General features: G+C 35.0%; 1 protein-coding gene across 5 annotated transcripts in view; it reads right to left on the reverse strand.

The window, feature by feature from the left end:
- Positions 1–2,848: 2,848 nt before the first annotated feature.
- Positions 2,849–14,764, reverse strand: part of rbfox3b (RNA binding fox-1 homolog 3b) — a 134,351-nt gene continuing 122,435 nt past the window's right edge. For 4 of the 5 annotated variants that reach the window (XM_056243470.1, XM_056243469.1, XM_056243468.1 and 1 more), the window contains one exon: positions 10,067–10,825. In XM_056243470.1, coding sequence (XP_056099445.1) covers positions 10,781–10,825 — 45 coding nt within the window. In that variant the 3' untranslated portion in view covers positions 10,067–10,780. Of the gene's footprint in view, positions 3,651–10,066; positions 10,826–14,764 lie in introns of those variants that run through there. The other variant, XM_056243467.1, reaches the window with a different exon arrangement.

Here is a 14,764-nt window from a genome sequence, read left to right on the forward strand (position 1 = left end):
TTGCTGGGGTGGACGGAGGGATAGAGGAGAGAGGGCTGATATTTACAGCAGAGATAGAAAAACAACCGTTTACCGCGGTAAAAGCAGACAGATGCTCTCTCGGTCACTTCTCTCGCACACACAGGTACTCTCTTTCTTCCTTAACGCTGGGTCAGACCTTTTCATATAATACACATATGAGGTGCAGTGAGATATGAGTGTAGATGCTTCAGAATTATAATATATGATCTATGAAAAGTGTGTGAGCTTCCCAGTTTAAGCAAATCCGGATGGAATCTTTATTCTTCATTCTGATTCTAAAGGGGAATCTGTGGAATTCTATGGAATTCATTTAAATATGGTAAAATGTTAAAGTATCATCAAAAGACTAAATAAAAAACAGAAATTGTATGATAAATATATATATTTTTAAAATAATATTAAAATAAAATAATAATAAAAAAATTTCGTTACTTGTAATAAAATAAATGTTAACTGAAATAAAGTAGAACTAAATAAAAACTATAGATATATAAAAAAACAACGACTAATAAAATGACAACACACAATACAATTACTAAAACTTTTACTAAAATTAAAATAAAAAAAGTGTAAAAATAAAAAGTAATCCAAAAACATTGATTAAAACTATAATACTACCTCAAAATAAATCATAAAAAACGTATAAATAATAAATAAATAAACCACTTTCTTAAAAAAAAGCTGAAATATTTGCGTAGCGTACCTGCATGTCACGTGATTGTGTTGTTGAATTATTGAAATATTAACTCAAGTATATTTTAGGTCAAAGGGGTGCGACTGGCAAAAAGAGTTGGGGAATCCCTGATCTAAACTGTTTATTAATCAATAAATGTAAACGCCTTAAACAGTTCTTTTACCAGATAAAAGTCATAAAACCAAATCACAACACATTCATCTGATTTCACTTTGCATATAAAGTATTCTGCGTGCCTATTCGATACGTGTATGTCTAAGTTTTGCAGAAATGTAAACGCACCTATAAATAAATTTCTAAAAACTCACAAAAAACGCTGAACTAAAAGTGCTGAATAAGGGGGCGAAATAACGTCATTTACACGACAGCGATGTATTGAAAATGGAAACCTTCGCGTTTTTCGCGTACAGACGTCAACGTTGTCAAAACGATCCCCGTTCACACGGATCCGTGAAAACGACTAAAAACGCTGTATTATTGATGCCAGGCCAGTAGATGGCGATGTCACTTTGTAAAGAAACACTCACGTAGGCCACATTTACACATAGCCGGGTATTTAGAGAAACAAATATTTTTTCAGTCCTCCGTTTTCAAAAATAACATCGTTCACACAACATTGTTTTCAAAAAAGTTGTCATTTACATCAACCCACATAAATACGCCGTCGAGCACCATCACAACTATGCCAAACGCCACATGACATTAAGAATTTTCTGGCGCATAATGTGACGTTTGAGAACCTAAAACCCCGTTTCTCCCAGTTGTCACGGCAACACATGACTGGCGTTATCAGAAATCTCCGCTTTGGCACGAAAGAATCGTTTTCTGTGATAAAAAACGGGGTTTTCGTGCAAACGAGAGGCCGAACCGCAGGGCAATATCTGCGTCTTCCATTTGTGTAAACGGGGCGGTAATTCGTATACGCATGACGCCACCGTTTTCACGAATTCACGTTCACGATAAATTACGATAATGGTATCGTTTTCCAAAACTTGTACTTTTGAAACCCGTTTTCAATAGTTTGCATTTTCAGTCCCTAAAACGCAGTTGTCGTGTAAACGAACGGCCAAAAACAAGCGTAAAAAGTGTCGTGTAAACGCCCCTTATTTAATGTCTAAACGTGCCGTTTCTGACGGGAATTTAGAGCTGCAAATATAGTTCAATATAAAAACAATACAAGTCATTGTGAATGGATATAAATGTATCAGAGTAAAAGCTGAATAAATAAAGCATAGTTTGATTATGACTGGATTAAAATAACACACACACACGCACACATACACACACACCCTGCTCTCAACCCCCGTCACCCCCATAATAAATATGTGATAGGTATGTACAAGTACAGCTACTGTTACACTCTTGACATATAGGAATACATTCTTCAAAACATGTGGAAAGGGAAAATTTGCTTTACAAATTCCAGCCATTTCCCCAAATAAAACTCTCTGTTGGTTACACCCCTCCCCCGACACCCCCCTCCCCCCCAAAAAACACTTCATACAGCTGACAAAACTGACCAAAGAACAGGTTAACAGTCACTGTTTGTGTAAAACATAATTCAAAGGAAGCATTTAATGAAGGAGTAGATAAACGTGTGGATATATTTGTCATATAGCACTATGATAATTCGATGAATAATACTTTTCTTTTTCTTCTCTCTCTCGTTTTCCTAAGGTAAATACTAGATGCATCCGCGGGTCGGGTTCATTTTGGCTGGAAGTGTGTCGCCTGGTTTAAGAGTAAACATGGTAATCTCACGCTTCAGTCCGGTGAGTTTCAGAGACCGGAAATCACTGATCAACGGGACGCGAACCGGGGGAACGATTGTCCGGGGCGGAGCCGCACTTTAAGCTTTAGTGTTCATTGTTTTGCATAAATCGTTGCATAAATATTACTAATGAGTTACATTGAAATCCATTCTGTTCATGTTTCATAAATGTGGCCCTATCGTGTGTAAATACTGAGATGCATCCAAATAAATGCAAATAAAATAAATGCTAATAAAAGCCACACAATAAATGCAAATAAAAGGCATAAAACAATGTGAATAAAAGGCAAATTAAATGCATCATGATTTAAAGTTCCTACATTACATGATAAAACATTTTCAGAGTGTAAAATAAGGTAGTCTTTAAAATGAAACATGAACGACAGAACGAATATCAATGTGAAACCATTCTTATGTAAATTGTTGCATCGAATTATGAATCATAATTTGAGATTTTGCTCCGCCCCTTCTTAACTGACATCCCCCCCACACCCTCACCTCTCACTCCAACATTGATCAGTAGTTGACATCTTGAGTTTCAGTGCTAACCAGGAACACCACAGGAAGTTGGTCAGCAGCGTGGCCAATCAGGAGAGTTATGACATCAGCCACAGGAAGTGAACGAGAGGCTCCACCCAAAACACGGGACGAATCGAATCCTGGCCTGATGAAGTCTCTCCACAGGAAACGTTTGAACGGATGACCAATGAGGACGTGAGCTGGAGCCCGTGACACAGTAGTGCCGCCCATGTGACAAGTGTTGCAAAGCGACCAATCACAGAGAGCACGACGACTCCACCCACAGGAAACACATTTGTCATGCAGCCTTCAGCTTGTTTTGACTCCTCCCCCCATGGCCTCTGATTGGTGGATGGTGTTGTGGGCGGGGCCCTGCACAGTCGCATCAGTGTCAGTTTACCGTCCGTCTCCGTTCCATCTATGAACGCTAACATATAGAAAAATAAAATGTTTCTGGATGTGTTTTCTTCTTCTTTCTAAACTGTTTTTATATTCTTGTCCTTTATGTTGTCCACTGGCACACGACACACACTTTTCTTCGTTCTTTCCTCTGGTTTTGCTTTTCTCATGATGGTCCTTGCTGTCCTGAAGTGCTCAGTTCAGATCTCTCACTCTTTCTGTTTTTTTTTTCTTTCACTGTATTTACTGAAAAAGCAGAAGCAGATGAATGAGCATTAATGCAGTGATTCTTGTTGTGTAATATCATTTCAGTTTAAGGGTGAAATTTACAGCAGCCCCAAAAAGTGTTTGGACCAACATGTCCTGAAAAGTGAAGGCAAAGCATTTCGATCGCCCCCTGGTGGCTGGATGCAGTATAGGCCATAAACCCCGCCCTCTCCGTGTAACCAAACGAAAAAAAAAATCTAATTACACTGGTGCTATTCGAATGTCAGTCAAATATGGCCGAATTATTTTATTTCAATGAAATGAATGTAGCTTGATAATGTTTTTTTTTATTCATATTTTGTATTTTTAGGGGATTTTAAACTAAATTATATTTACGTCCGAATGTATAATCCGTTTATTCACCTTTTTGAGCATAGACATGAAAATTAATTTTCCAACCTAAACTGTGGTAAATCGTAAATGCACAGACTTAAGTTTGGTCTTTTTTCAAAGACAACAGTCGTCAGATTATTGCTGAAGTGAAAAAAGTTACAGAATTTTATGTTTATTGTTATTGAAAACTGCACAAAATACTATAGTTATGAAATGTATATTTTCGAAAACACGTTTTACTCTAAAACTGCAAGAAAATCAAAGCCATACATCTAAACAGAGTTCCAAATTTGAGGTTAATATCTCAAAAAATTAGTTTTCAGGGAGATGTTGTTTGGCCGCAGTACCGAACGCTTCCACAAGTTGAAATTCCTCTCATTCCCTTCCAATGCGCTCATTTTTGACAGTGGACAATACAAGTGTGACTATTTTTTTCAGGACCATTTAACCTTTTTGAATCATGCAATGATTTTTTCTGAGTTCACATAGAAAGTGCCAAAACCAAGTTACCAAGTTTCGTACCATTCTAATGAAGTAAAAAAAGAGAAAAAGAAAACGTAACATTTTTCGGTCGCACCAGAATGTTAAAATAAACATTTCCCGTCATTTTAGGCAGTTCTCATCACGCTGACGTATATTCAAGTGTTGGTTTTTCCAATAAGCTTAGTTTTAGTTAGTTATTTGATGCTGTTAAAATGCGGTGTAATGTCATGATGGACAGCTGTGCCTGCGATTGAGGGGTCGTTTACATGACAACGTTTACAACTAAAAACGGAAAACTTTGTATGCGTTTTGGCTGTTCATTTACACAACAACTGCGCTTTGAGGGCTGAAAATACAAACTTTTGAAAACAGGTTTCAAAGTGCAAGTTTTTGAAAACGATACCGTTGCCGCCTCCATGTAAACTACAAAAAAACGTGAATTTGTGAAAACAGTGACGTCATGCGAACTAGTGTTTAGTCTACACGCGCAGAGTGTTTCTTTACAAAGTGACATTGCCATCTACTGGCCTGGCATGAATACAGCATTTTTTGTCGTTTTGACAACGTTGCCGTCTGTATGAAAGATGCAAAAGAAAAACGTTTACGTATTTAGTGCATCGTTGTGGTGTAAATGTACCCTGTGGGCGGGACTTTGATACCGCGGCTCTAGCTCAGGATCACTACTATATGCAGACACGGGCTAAAAATGGCGTAATGGGCAATGACATTTTCTGGGATATTCGGCTTAATTTTTCTACAGTGGAAGGAAGTGGAAACACGTCGTCCATCTTTTTTACAGTCTATGGTTTGGAAACCTTTTATAGGGGGTAGAAAGTTGGTGACGATTCTCAGGGCCCGCGGCTTCGGGGAGGCCCCCGCGATTTCACCACCTGTAACAAGATTTCAATCGAGGAGGAACCTCGATTTATAATCTTCTCCATTTTTATGGAGAAGATTATAAATTAATAATAACTTTCAGAAATTCAGAAGTATAACTGAATTTCAATATTTTCTTTCTTTTCTCACACCGGCACACACTGCAAAACAAAAACAAAATGCAATATAAAATAATAGTATTAATAATAATAATAATTTTTAAGCATTATTTTTTTTTTTGTATTTAAAAAAAAATCCACTTTATACATGTATATTGAAACGCTTAAGAGGAGAATCACATATATGTACAAACTTTTTTGCTTGTTTTTAAAAATCAAACAAAAAATTAGTGAGGTTGATGAACAAGAGAACCTTTCCTTTAGTCATGGGTATATTGTATAACAAAATATCAAAGAAAGTGTAATTTAATTTTTTTAAAGAATGACAAAAGCAGTTTTTGCAAGCATTTTGAAAGCACAGCATTTCATAAACATCGTTTGAAAGTCATTGCAATGTGTCCAAATAAGTTTTGGAGCAGCTGTATTATATTCACTATATTATAAACTCGACAATTATACAAATCCTTATATATATAAATACACACACACACACATATGTATATATATATATATATATATATATATATATATGTAAAAGATTTGTATAATTGTCGAGTTGACAATTGTCGAGTCAAAGCCAATTCGTTTGACATTTTCATAATGTTTACAGGACACAACTAAACATTATTTATGATTTTTAAATATAATAAATATACATTATATATTGAAGAGACCCCAGCTCATGTAAGCTCTTTATTTAATGTAGACATATTCATGAATTATAATGAACTTGTATATATAAACATCAAATATAATTTTCATGGGCAAAAAGATCACATCATATACAGTGTTGAATATATCAAACCAAAGTACTTTTGACCAAACCCTCAGACAAAAACAAACACAGGAAAAATAAATTACATAGAGTTTAAAGTATTAACATTTAAAATCCACTATATATGTGTGTTGAAACGCTCAGGAAGATATGAGTATATATACATATATTTACAAACTTTTTTGCTTCTTTTTTTTAAACTGTAAGTGTCTTTAATTATATTTTATTTTTGCTGAAACAGCAGGTAAACACGCTGGTCTGAATGAGTCGAGACCTGAAGACTTCATAGATGCGAGTAATATTCATATCAGTCCTTGTGCTGATATGTTGACTAGCTGCAGAATAACTATATGGTGTATTCAAAGAGCTCACATGAGCCCTCATGTAATTAATGATACATTATATCAAAACAATAAGCAAATACATGTCGTGTGTAGTTTAAACCCATCTGCTGGTTCTTTGTACAGTAATGTGAGTCGACACAGTGGAAATAATAAACAACAATTCACATCTTTCACATCTACAGAGGGTCTTTCTGGTTGAACATCAGCAGCATTAACAGGTCAAAGCAGAATAAAAGTGCAGGGGATACAGAGAGGGAGGTTTGCTGGAGACCTGAAGATACTGTCGTTCTGGGCAAAATCTGGATTGTAAACTATTCTGTTACACTTGAATGCAATTTCCCTACTTTGGTTGGTCATAAACCGACAGATGTTGACCTTGGTTTGGGAATTAAGTTGAGATTACATAATAATTTTAAGTGAAATATTTTAAGTTGAGAGCAATTAAAATGTATGAGTACAAAATAAAAATCTGCCAGTTCTACTTACTTAAACTTTGAGTTTCCTAACTTAATTGTTTTTTGATATAACTGATTGCCTCATTTTTTTTCGCCGCCAACTTATTTAAATTTACAGTGCAGAAAAGAAAAAAATGTAATCAGATGTTCTTAATTCTTGCCTGACTGCATTGTGCCAAGTTTAAAGTTTGGTGGAGGGGGGATTATGGCGTGGGGTTGTTTTTAACACTCTTAAAAACCAAGGTTCTTTATTGGCATCGATGATTCCATAAAGAATCTTTAACATCCATGGAATCTTCCCATTCCACAAAAGATTCTTAAAGGAAATAAATTTTTGGTATGTTTTAGCTTACCTCAAGGGCATCCAAGATGTAGGTGTCTTTGTTTCCGCAGTAGTTTCAATTTTGATATTTTTAGGTCAAACCGTTCTTGTCTGTCAGTCATATAATGCAGGTCTATGGTCACTTCCTCAAAGAGCATGCACAGAGAAGTCCAAATTAAACATGATTTAATGACTCGTAAATGGAAGTACACATTGATGGCCTAAGACACGAAACGAGCGGTTTGTGTGAGAAAACGAACAGTATTTATATCGTTTTTACCTCTTGTAACCACAGCACGTCCAAGTGATCTGATGGCGCCGGCGCTTCGGTCTTTTCCGGAAAGCGCCGGAAGTGATCTCTCGCGCGTGTACGTCACTCATTGTTTACACAGAACAGAGATTGTAGGTAAGACGGCTAATTAAAATGGTACTAATTTGCGCTTATCCGGGATGTTTAAACCGTCGTAAAAGAAAACAATTAAAAATAAATAAAAATAAAACAATTGTATGAGTGACGTACATGCGCGAGAGATCACTTCCGGCGCTTTCCGGAAAAGACCGAAGCGCCGCGCCATCAGATCACTTGGACGTGGCTGTGGTTTCAAGAGGTAAAAACGATATAAATACTGTTCGTTTTCTCACACAAACCGCTCGTTTCGTGTCTTAGGCCATCAATGTGTACTTACATTTACGAGTCATTAAATCATGTTTAATTTGGACTTCTCTGTGCATGCTCTTTGAGGTGGTGACCATAGACCTGCATTATATGACTGGCAGACAAGAACGGTTTGACCTAAAAATATATCAAAATTGAAACTACTGCGGAAACAAAGACACCGACATCTTGGATGCCCTTGAGGTAAGCTAAAACATACCAAAAATTAATTCCAAAGTGAACTATCCCTTTAATAGTGGAAAAAGGTTCTTTACATTGTTAACATGTTCTTCACACTAAGAGAAAACTAAATGGTTCTTTTAAGAACTGATCACTGAAAGATTCTGTGTGGAACCAAAAAAGGTTCTTCTCTAGGGGTTTTCGCACTAGAGGACCGTTTTCATAGTTCCTATAACTATATGATATTTCGCGTGTTTGCACTACTAGAACTGGGAATGATTTTAGTTATAGGATCATTTTTTGGGGGAACTAAATTAGCTCCAACTTCAGAGTAGGGTCTAACCCAGAACAATAGGACCTACAGTGACGTAAGTGCACTCTGATTGGCTGAACACATGCCATATGAAACACCGGCACCCGCCATTTAAAAGAAAGCCATGTAAACAAACACGTAGTTTATACTTACTCCACGAACATGGAAAACAGCGATTGATGAACTGAAGTACTTCTCAACCTTTATGCTACGGAGTTGTTGATGTTTTTAAATGGCGCACTTAAATAACGTTGCGAATGCAAGCAGGAAAATGGCCAAGGGGAAAATATAGTTCTGCTGGCTCTTATAACCACCTGGTGTGAGAAAGCCCCTTATGACATCACTGCGAAAACTCCATTTTAGAACCTTGATTTAAGAGTGAAAGATTCAGCTGACATGCTCGTGTGTAAACAGTGTTAATTTGACCTCCGCATGAGTCGCGTCAATGTGCACTCAAAGTTCAGTTTCATCGGGATAGAGCCCTAATTATATGAATCACGTCACATCTTTCACAGCACATGTAAGATATGGATTCAGTCTGACGCATCATCTCATTTGAGCTCCGAACTGTAATGTTGAGAGTTTCTTCTAAATGTCTCTCGTGTAAAGTGTGCTCTGCGCTCGCTCTGATCTCATTCACATTAAACTCTCAGCAGATGCTCTCCTCACATCTCTTTCCATGCTTTCTCTCTCTCTTTACACCTTCCTATGACTTGCTGTATATATCTGTGTGTTTTCTTAAAACTATTCATTTCTCCTTACGTCAGAATCGCCCCTAAAAGCCCTCTTTAATATGGAAGCCCAGTTCTGCCACATTAGAAAATAATTATTATATAAAAAGTCAAAATTATGACATAAAAATGCGAAATTATGGCATACTAAGTCAAAATTGACATAAGTCATATGAGGGAAAAAAAGCCAAAATTGGCATAAAAAAGTCATTATTATGACAAGTCGAAATTGACATAATAAGTCATAGTTATGATTTAAAAAGTGATAATTATGAGATAAAAATGTTAAATTATGACATAAAATGTCAAAACTATGACAACAAATGTCAAAATGATGACTGTCGAAACAAAATGTCAATTGTGACAAAAGTCAAAATGATGACATAAATCGAAATTATGAAGTAAATTTTATTGTTTGTATTTTTATTCAAGAAAATTATGACTTCCTAATTTCGACTTTTTCTCATAACTGACTTTGTCATAATTGCATCTTTTATGTCACAATTGACTGGTCAATTTCAACAGTATGTCATAATTTTGTCTTTTGGTGTCATAATTTCAACTTTTTATCTCATAATATCACTTCATAAGTCATAATTACAACTTAATGTCATCATTTTGACCATGTCTCCTTATGTTCCCGTACATCTTTATTTATTTGTCTGCTTGCATAATTTCTATTTTTTTTTCTAAGAATATCTCCCTTTTCTAACTATTTATTATTATTTTTTTAATTTCTCTGTATATCCGAAATATGTCTCGATAAATCTCCTTGTTTTCTTAAATCTAAATATTTCTCTATGTTTTTTTTTTATCTCCTTTCTGTCTACATATTGTCTCTCTGTTAACCTCTAAAATTACTTTATGCAATATTTGCATATATATTAAATGACGGTTTGATCTTTAACATATTAACGTCCATGTTCACACACACACACACACACACACCCTTTCAGCATTAGTTAGTGTGAGTTAAACCTGTCCACTGTGTACAGAGGTAAATCTGTTAGTGCAAACTTGAGAGGGACGAATCCTCTCATCTCAGGAACAACACGCATAGAAACCCTTCAAACTAAAGCTTCATCAGACTGGTAAGACTAGAGTAATGCTGGCGATATCTGGCGAGAGACGGTGAATCTGAATGTCTGCTGGGATGGTTGTGTGTGTTCAAGAGAGTCCTGAGATATATCTGTCTCATGTCTGAATTCACACTAGCAGCTTATATACACAATACAACCAATCAAATGATCAATGATGAAACACAGACCCAAGCCAAACATCTAAAAACAGCTTCCCGTTCAAACAACCAAACACAAATACCACGTCTGAAAGAAAAAGTAAATCCACATTTATCAGCTGCTCTTCCGATTTTCCCCATTGATTTCCACAAGGTCCACAGAGTCGGGCTTGAGAGAGTGCCGTCTTGGATGAGGTCATCGGCTGACCTGGAAGCGCTTTAGTAAATGGGACTCCGTGTGTGTAGTGGTTTTGAGTGTGAGTTTGTGTGATCAGTGCTTTAGTCTCTAGTAGGGCGTGAAGCGGCTGTAGCCTCCTCTGTACAGGCTCGCCTGCAACATCAAAGATGACAGAGCACCAATCAGAGTCAAGCTTGTGGCCACGGCAACGGCGGAATCCAGCTCCCTCAAAAGTCCTTCCTTTAGAATATAGGGTTCCATGGGGAAACATCACATTCATTTTCTCCATAGGGGGATTGTCTGGGGCTGTTGTATACCTTATTTAGTGCCTAATATATACTCGTAGGGTGCTACTATGGACTTTTAAGGCTAAATACGGTACATAAAGTTGTCCCTGATTGGGAACTGCCCCAGTGGAAAGCTGTTGTACCCCTAAAGTTGCGAATTTTACACATTTTTCTGAGTGTATCCATGATTCTGCAAGGAAATGTCCACTATTCACATTTCCGGGGTTCTCAGAAGTCGTCATATTGTGTAAACTTGTATAGTTTTAAACGGTAATAACCACAAATATAATTTTTGTGTTCCTATTTTTGCTAATATGAAAAGAAAAGGAAAAATCCATGATGGATTTTCGATGACTTTCCACAGAGAAGAAAATATGAAAGATTGATTCGTTGGTCAGTCACGCCAAAAGAACTCTTTAGTATGGAAGCCCATTTCTGCTACATAAAGTAATTATGACATCAAAAGTCAGAATTATGACATCAAGTGTCAAAATTATGACATCAAGTGTCATAACTATGACAAAAATTAAAAATTATGACAGACTAGGACAAAATTGACATAAATAAGTCTTAATTATGAGGAAAACAAGCCAAAATTGACATAAAAGGTCATAATTATGACACAAGTTGAAATTGACATATGTCGTAATTATGTCTTAAAAAGTGATAATTATTAGATAAAAAGTTCAAATCATGACAAAAATTCGAAATTGACACTGTCAAAACTGACTTAAAAAGTCAATTATGACATAAATCGAAATTATGACAATATTAACAAGTCAATTACGATAATTTTTTTGACATACTGTTGAAATTATGACGTCATCTCATTATCACTTATCTCATAATTCCGACAGTATGTCAATTTCGACCTTTTGCGTTATAATGACACAAGTCATTATAAAAATGACTTAAAAAAGAAAGAAGTAAAATTTAAAAAGAAGTAAAATTTAAAAAGAAGACACTGCCAAAAACAAAATGTCAATTGTGACATAAAAGTCAAAATGATGACATTAATCATTACACAAGTCAATTTTATTATTTATATTTCTAGGTTGAAATTGACATACTAAGTCAAAATTATGACTTTTTATATCATAATTATGACTGTCATAATTTTGTTTTTTAATGTCACGATTGATTTGCCAATTTCAGCAGTATGGCGTAATTTTGACCTTTTTGTATCATAATTTTAACTTTTTATCTCATAATTATCACTTCTTAAGTCATAATTACCACTTAATGTCATAATTTTGACTTGTTAGTCTCATAATTTAAATTTAGTAGGCCTATGTCATGACTTTTTAATCTCATAATTATGATTTAAATCATAATTTTGACTGTTAAATCTCATTATGTTGACTCATTGACTCATAACTTATTCAATTATAATTTTGACTGTCATAATTATGGCTTTTAAGGTCATAATTTGACTGTTTTATAATTATGACTAAGCATTTCATAATTTTGACTTTTTATGTTTATATTTATGATCAGAACATGAGTTTTTTTCTTATGTGGCATAAATGGACTTTCGTACTTTAGTGCATGATTTTCAAATACTTTTTTGCTCCAAATCAAAGTTTGTGGTTCATGACTTATGACTCTTTCATGACGTCATCTTTTTTATTAATCCCTATGGAGAAAATGAATGGGAGAAATACTTCCGGGAACCAAGGCCACTGAAAAGTGGGCGGCGCTGTTGCACTTTAAACGGCATTGATTCAGCGGTGTGTGGGACTGTGTGTGTGTGTTTACTAATGCTGATGCAGACAGAATAGAAAAGCAATACAATTCTGATTCTGAACTCTGAGAACTCAGATTTAGACAACTTCTCTCAAAAGTTCACGTTAATAATCGTGAGATCAAGGGATCGGTGTGTGTTTTCGCTAACTAGCAATCTCACCACCGCTCCATCAGCCCGTATTGTGCAGAAATGGCATCGTCGCCTTTGAAAGCATTATAGACCTCGAACTATGATACATCAAATTAATGTCGATGCTGTTCAAAGGCAAGTACAATTATTCTCTTTAAAGTTGAGCACGTCGAAAGCTTGCAGGCGCGCGATGGTCTTCCCACACACCCCGTGACACCGGACCGTACGCGTGATTTACTCCAGACCTTCAAAGGATAATTCTCCCTAATTTAAGGGGAACCCGCTCGCTGGTTCGGGTGGAAGCCTTCTGCAATTTCATGACGCTGGGAAAACCAGCAAAGAGAATTTAATGCAACCTCAGAGGAACTAATTATTAAAGGAATTTTAAAAGCAAAAAGCTCTCCCATCTCGCGCCGGCGCGTTAATCAGTTATGATGAAAGAGCCAAACAAGCAAAGTGCTCTTTCTCTGACAGATGAGGGATCTTTGATTGCTCTGTGAATCTAGAGTTCTCAGGTTCTTCTGCATCAGTACACACACACACACACACACACACACACACACACACACACACACTGAAATGAACAAGTTGGGTGTGGGTCTGTTCCAAAACCTAGTGAGCTCCCTAACTAGACAGCATCCTAATACATCAGAGAGAACTCAAAGGCTTCCAAGAGACTTTTAAAAAAAATGTAAATATTCTTTAACTAAGATCAGTATTAATTTAGTATTATTTATATACTATTATTGACATTCTGAATTAGCATTTAGTTTCATTTATTTAATTGAAGTTTTAGTATTAGTAATTATGTGCTTTTGTTGTACATATTTCTATTTAGCTCTAATTTATTTTTATTTTGTTTTATTTTGAGTAATTTTAGTACGTCAACATATTTCAGTTAGTAGCCAAGGGAACATTTCTCATTTTCTTTTCTTTCATTTTTTCATTTGTTATTTTAGATTTATTTTAATGACCAAAAATATTTTTAATAGTTTAGTTAACAATATGTTTTTAATCGAATCTAATTTTATTTATATTTCATTTTATTTCAGCTTTATTTTAATTACCGAAGAAATGTGATAGTTTAGTTATCAATAAGTTGAACGTTTTTCATCTAATTTATTTTTTTATTCGATTTTATTTCAGCTTTATTTTCAATTACCAAAAAATATTTTTTATTAGTTAACAATAAGTTTAAGCTTTTTGTTTAATTTTATTTATATTTTATTTAATTTCAGCTGCATTTCAATGACCTATTTGCAATTTTAAAAATAAAAGTTAACAAAAACAGAACTGATGAAGATGCATTTACTAGAGATGCATTCTGACATAATATATATATATATATATATATTTTTTTTTTTTTTTTTTTGAGAAACTGATCAAAATGAAGAGATACAAATATCTGCCAGTGGAGAAAAAAAATACACTTAATTCAGAGGGAAAAAGGAGTATTTTCTGAGCCCATTTGCAGATAATTGTTCTCATTTTAAACATAATCTCTTGATTTAAATAATTTTTATTTCATGTCGTTTTGCATCTTGAGTGAATGTATCAAGAACGTTTAGATATTTGAAATGAAAAACGAGTTAAAAAAAAACACTGAGGAACAAAATAAATTTTATGTACAATCCCAGAATGCATTGCAACAAAAATATCCATTAAAATTGGTGGAAGAACAGAGAGAAATTGCCAATAATTACACTCTAAAAAATGCTGGGTTGTTTCAACCCAAATTTGGGTCAAATATAGACAAACCCAAATGTTGGGTTAAAAATGTCATTTAAAATTTTAACCCAACTTCAACTTTCACTTTCAACTGTACATTTTTTAATGACATTTTTAACCCAACATTTGGGTTTGTCCATATTTGACCCAACTTTGGGTTTAAACAACCCAGCATTTTTTAGAGTGTATCATTAAATATAT

The sequence above is a fragment of the Rhinichthys klamathensis genome, unplaced genomic scaffold (assembly GCF_029890125.1).
Source record: "Rhinichthys klamathensis goyatoka isolate OS25496 unplaced genomic scaffold, OSU_Roscu_1.1 h1tg000799l_1, whole genome shotgun sequence".
Taxonomy (NCBI): domain Eukaryota; kingdom Metazoa; phylum Chordata; class Actinopteri; order Cypriniformes; family Leuciscidae; genus Rhinichthys; species Rhinichthys klamathensis.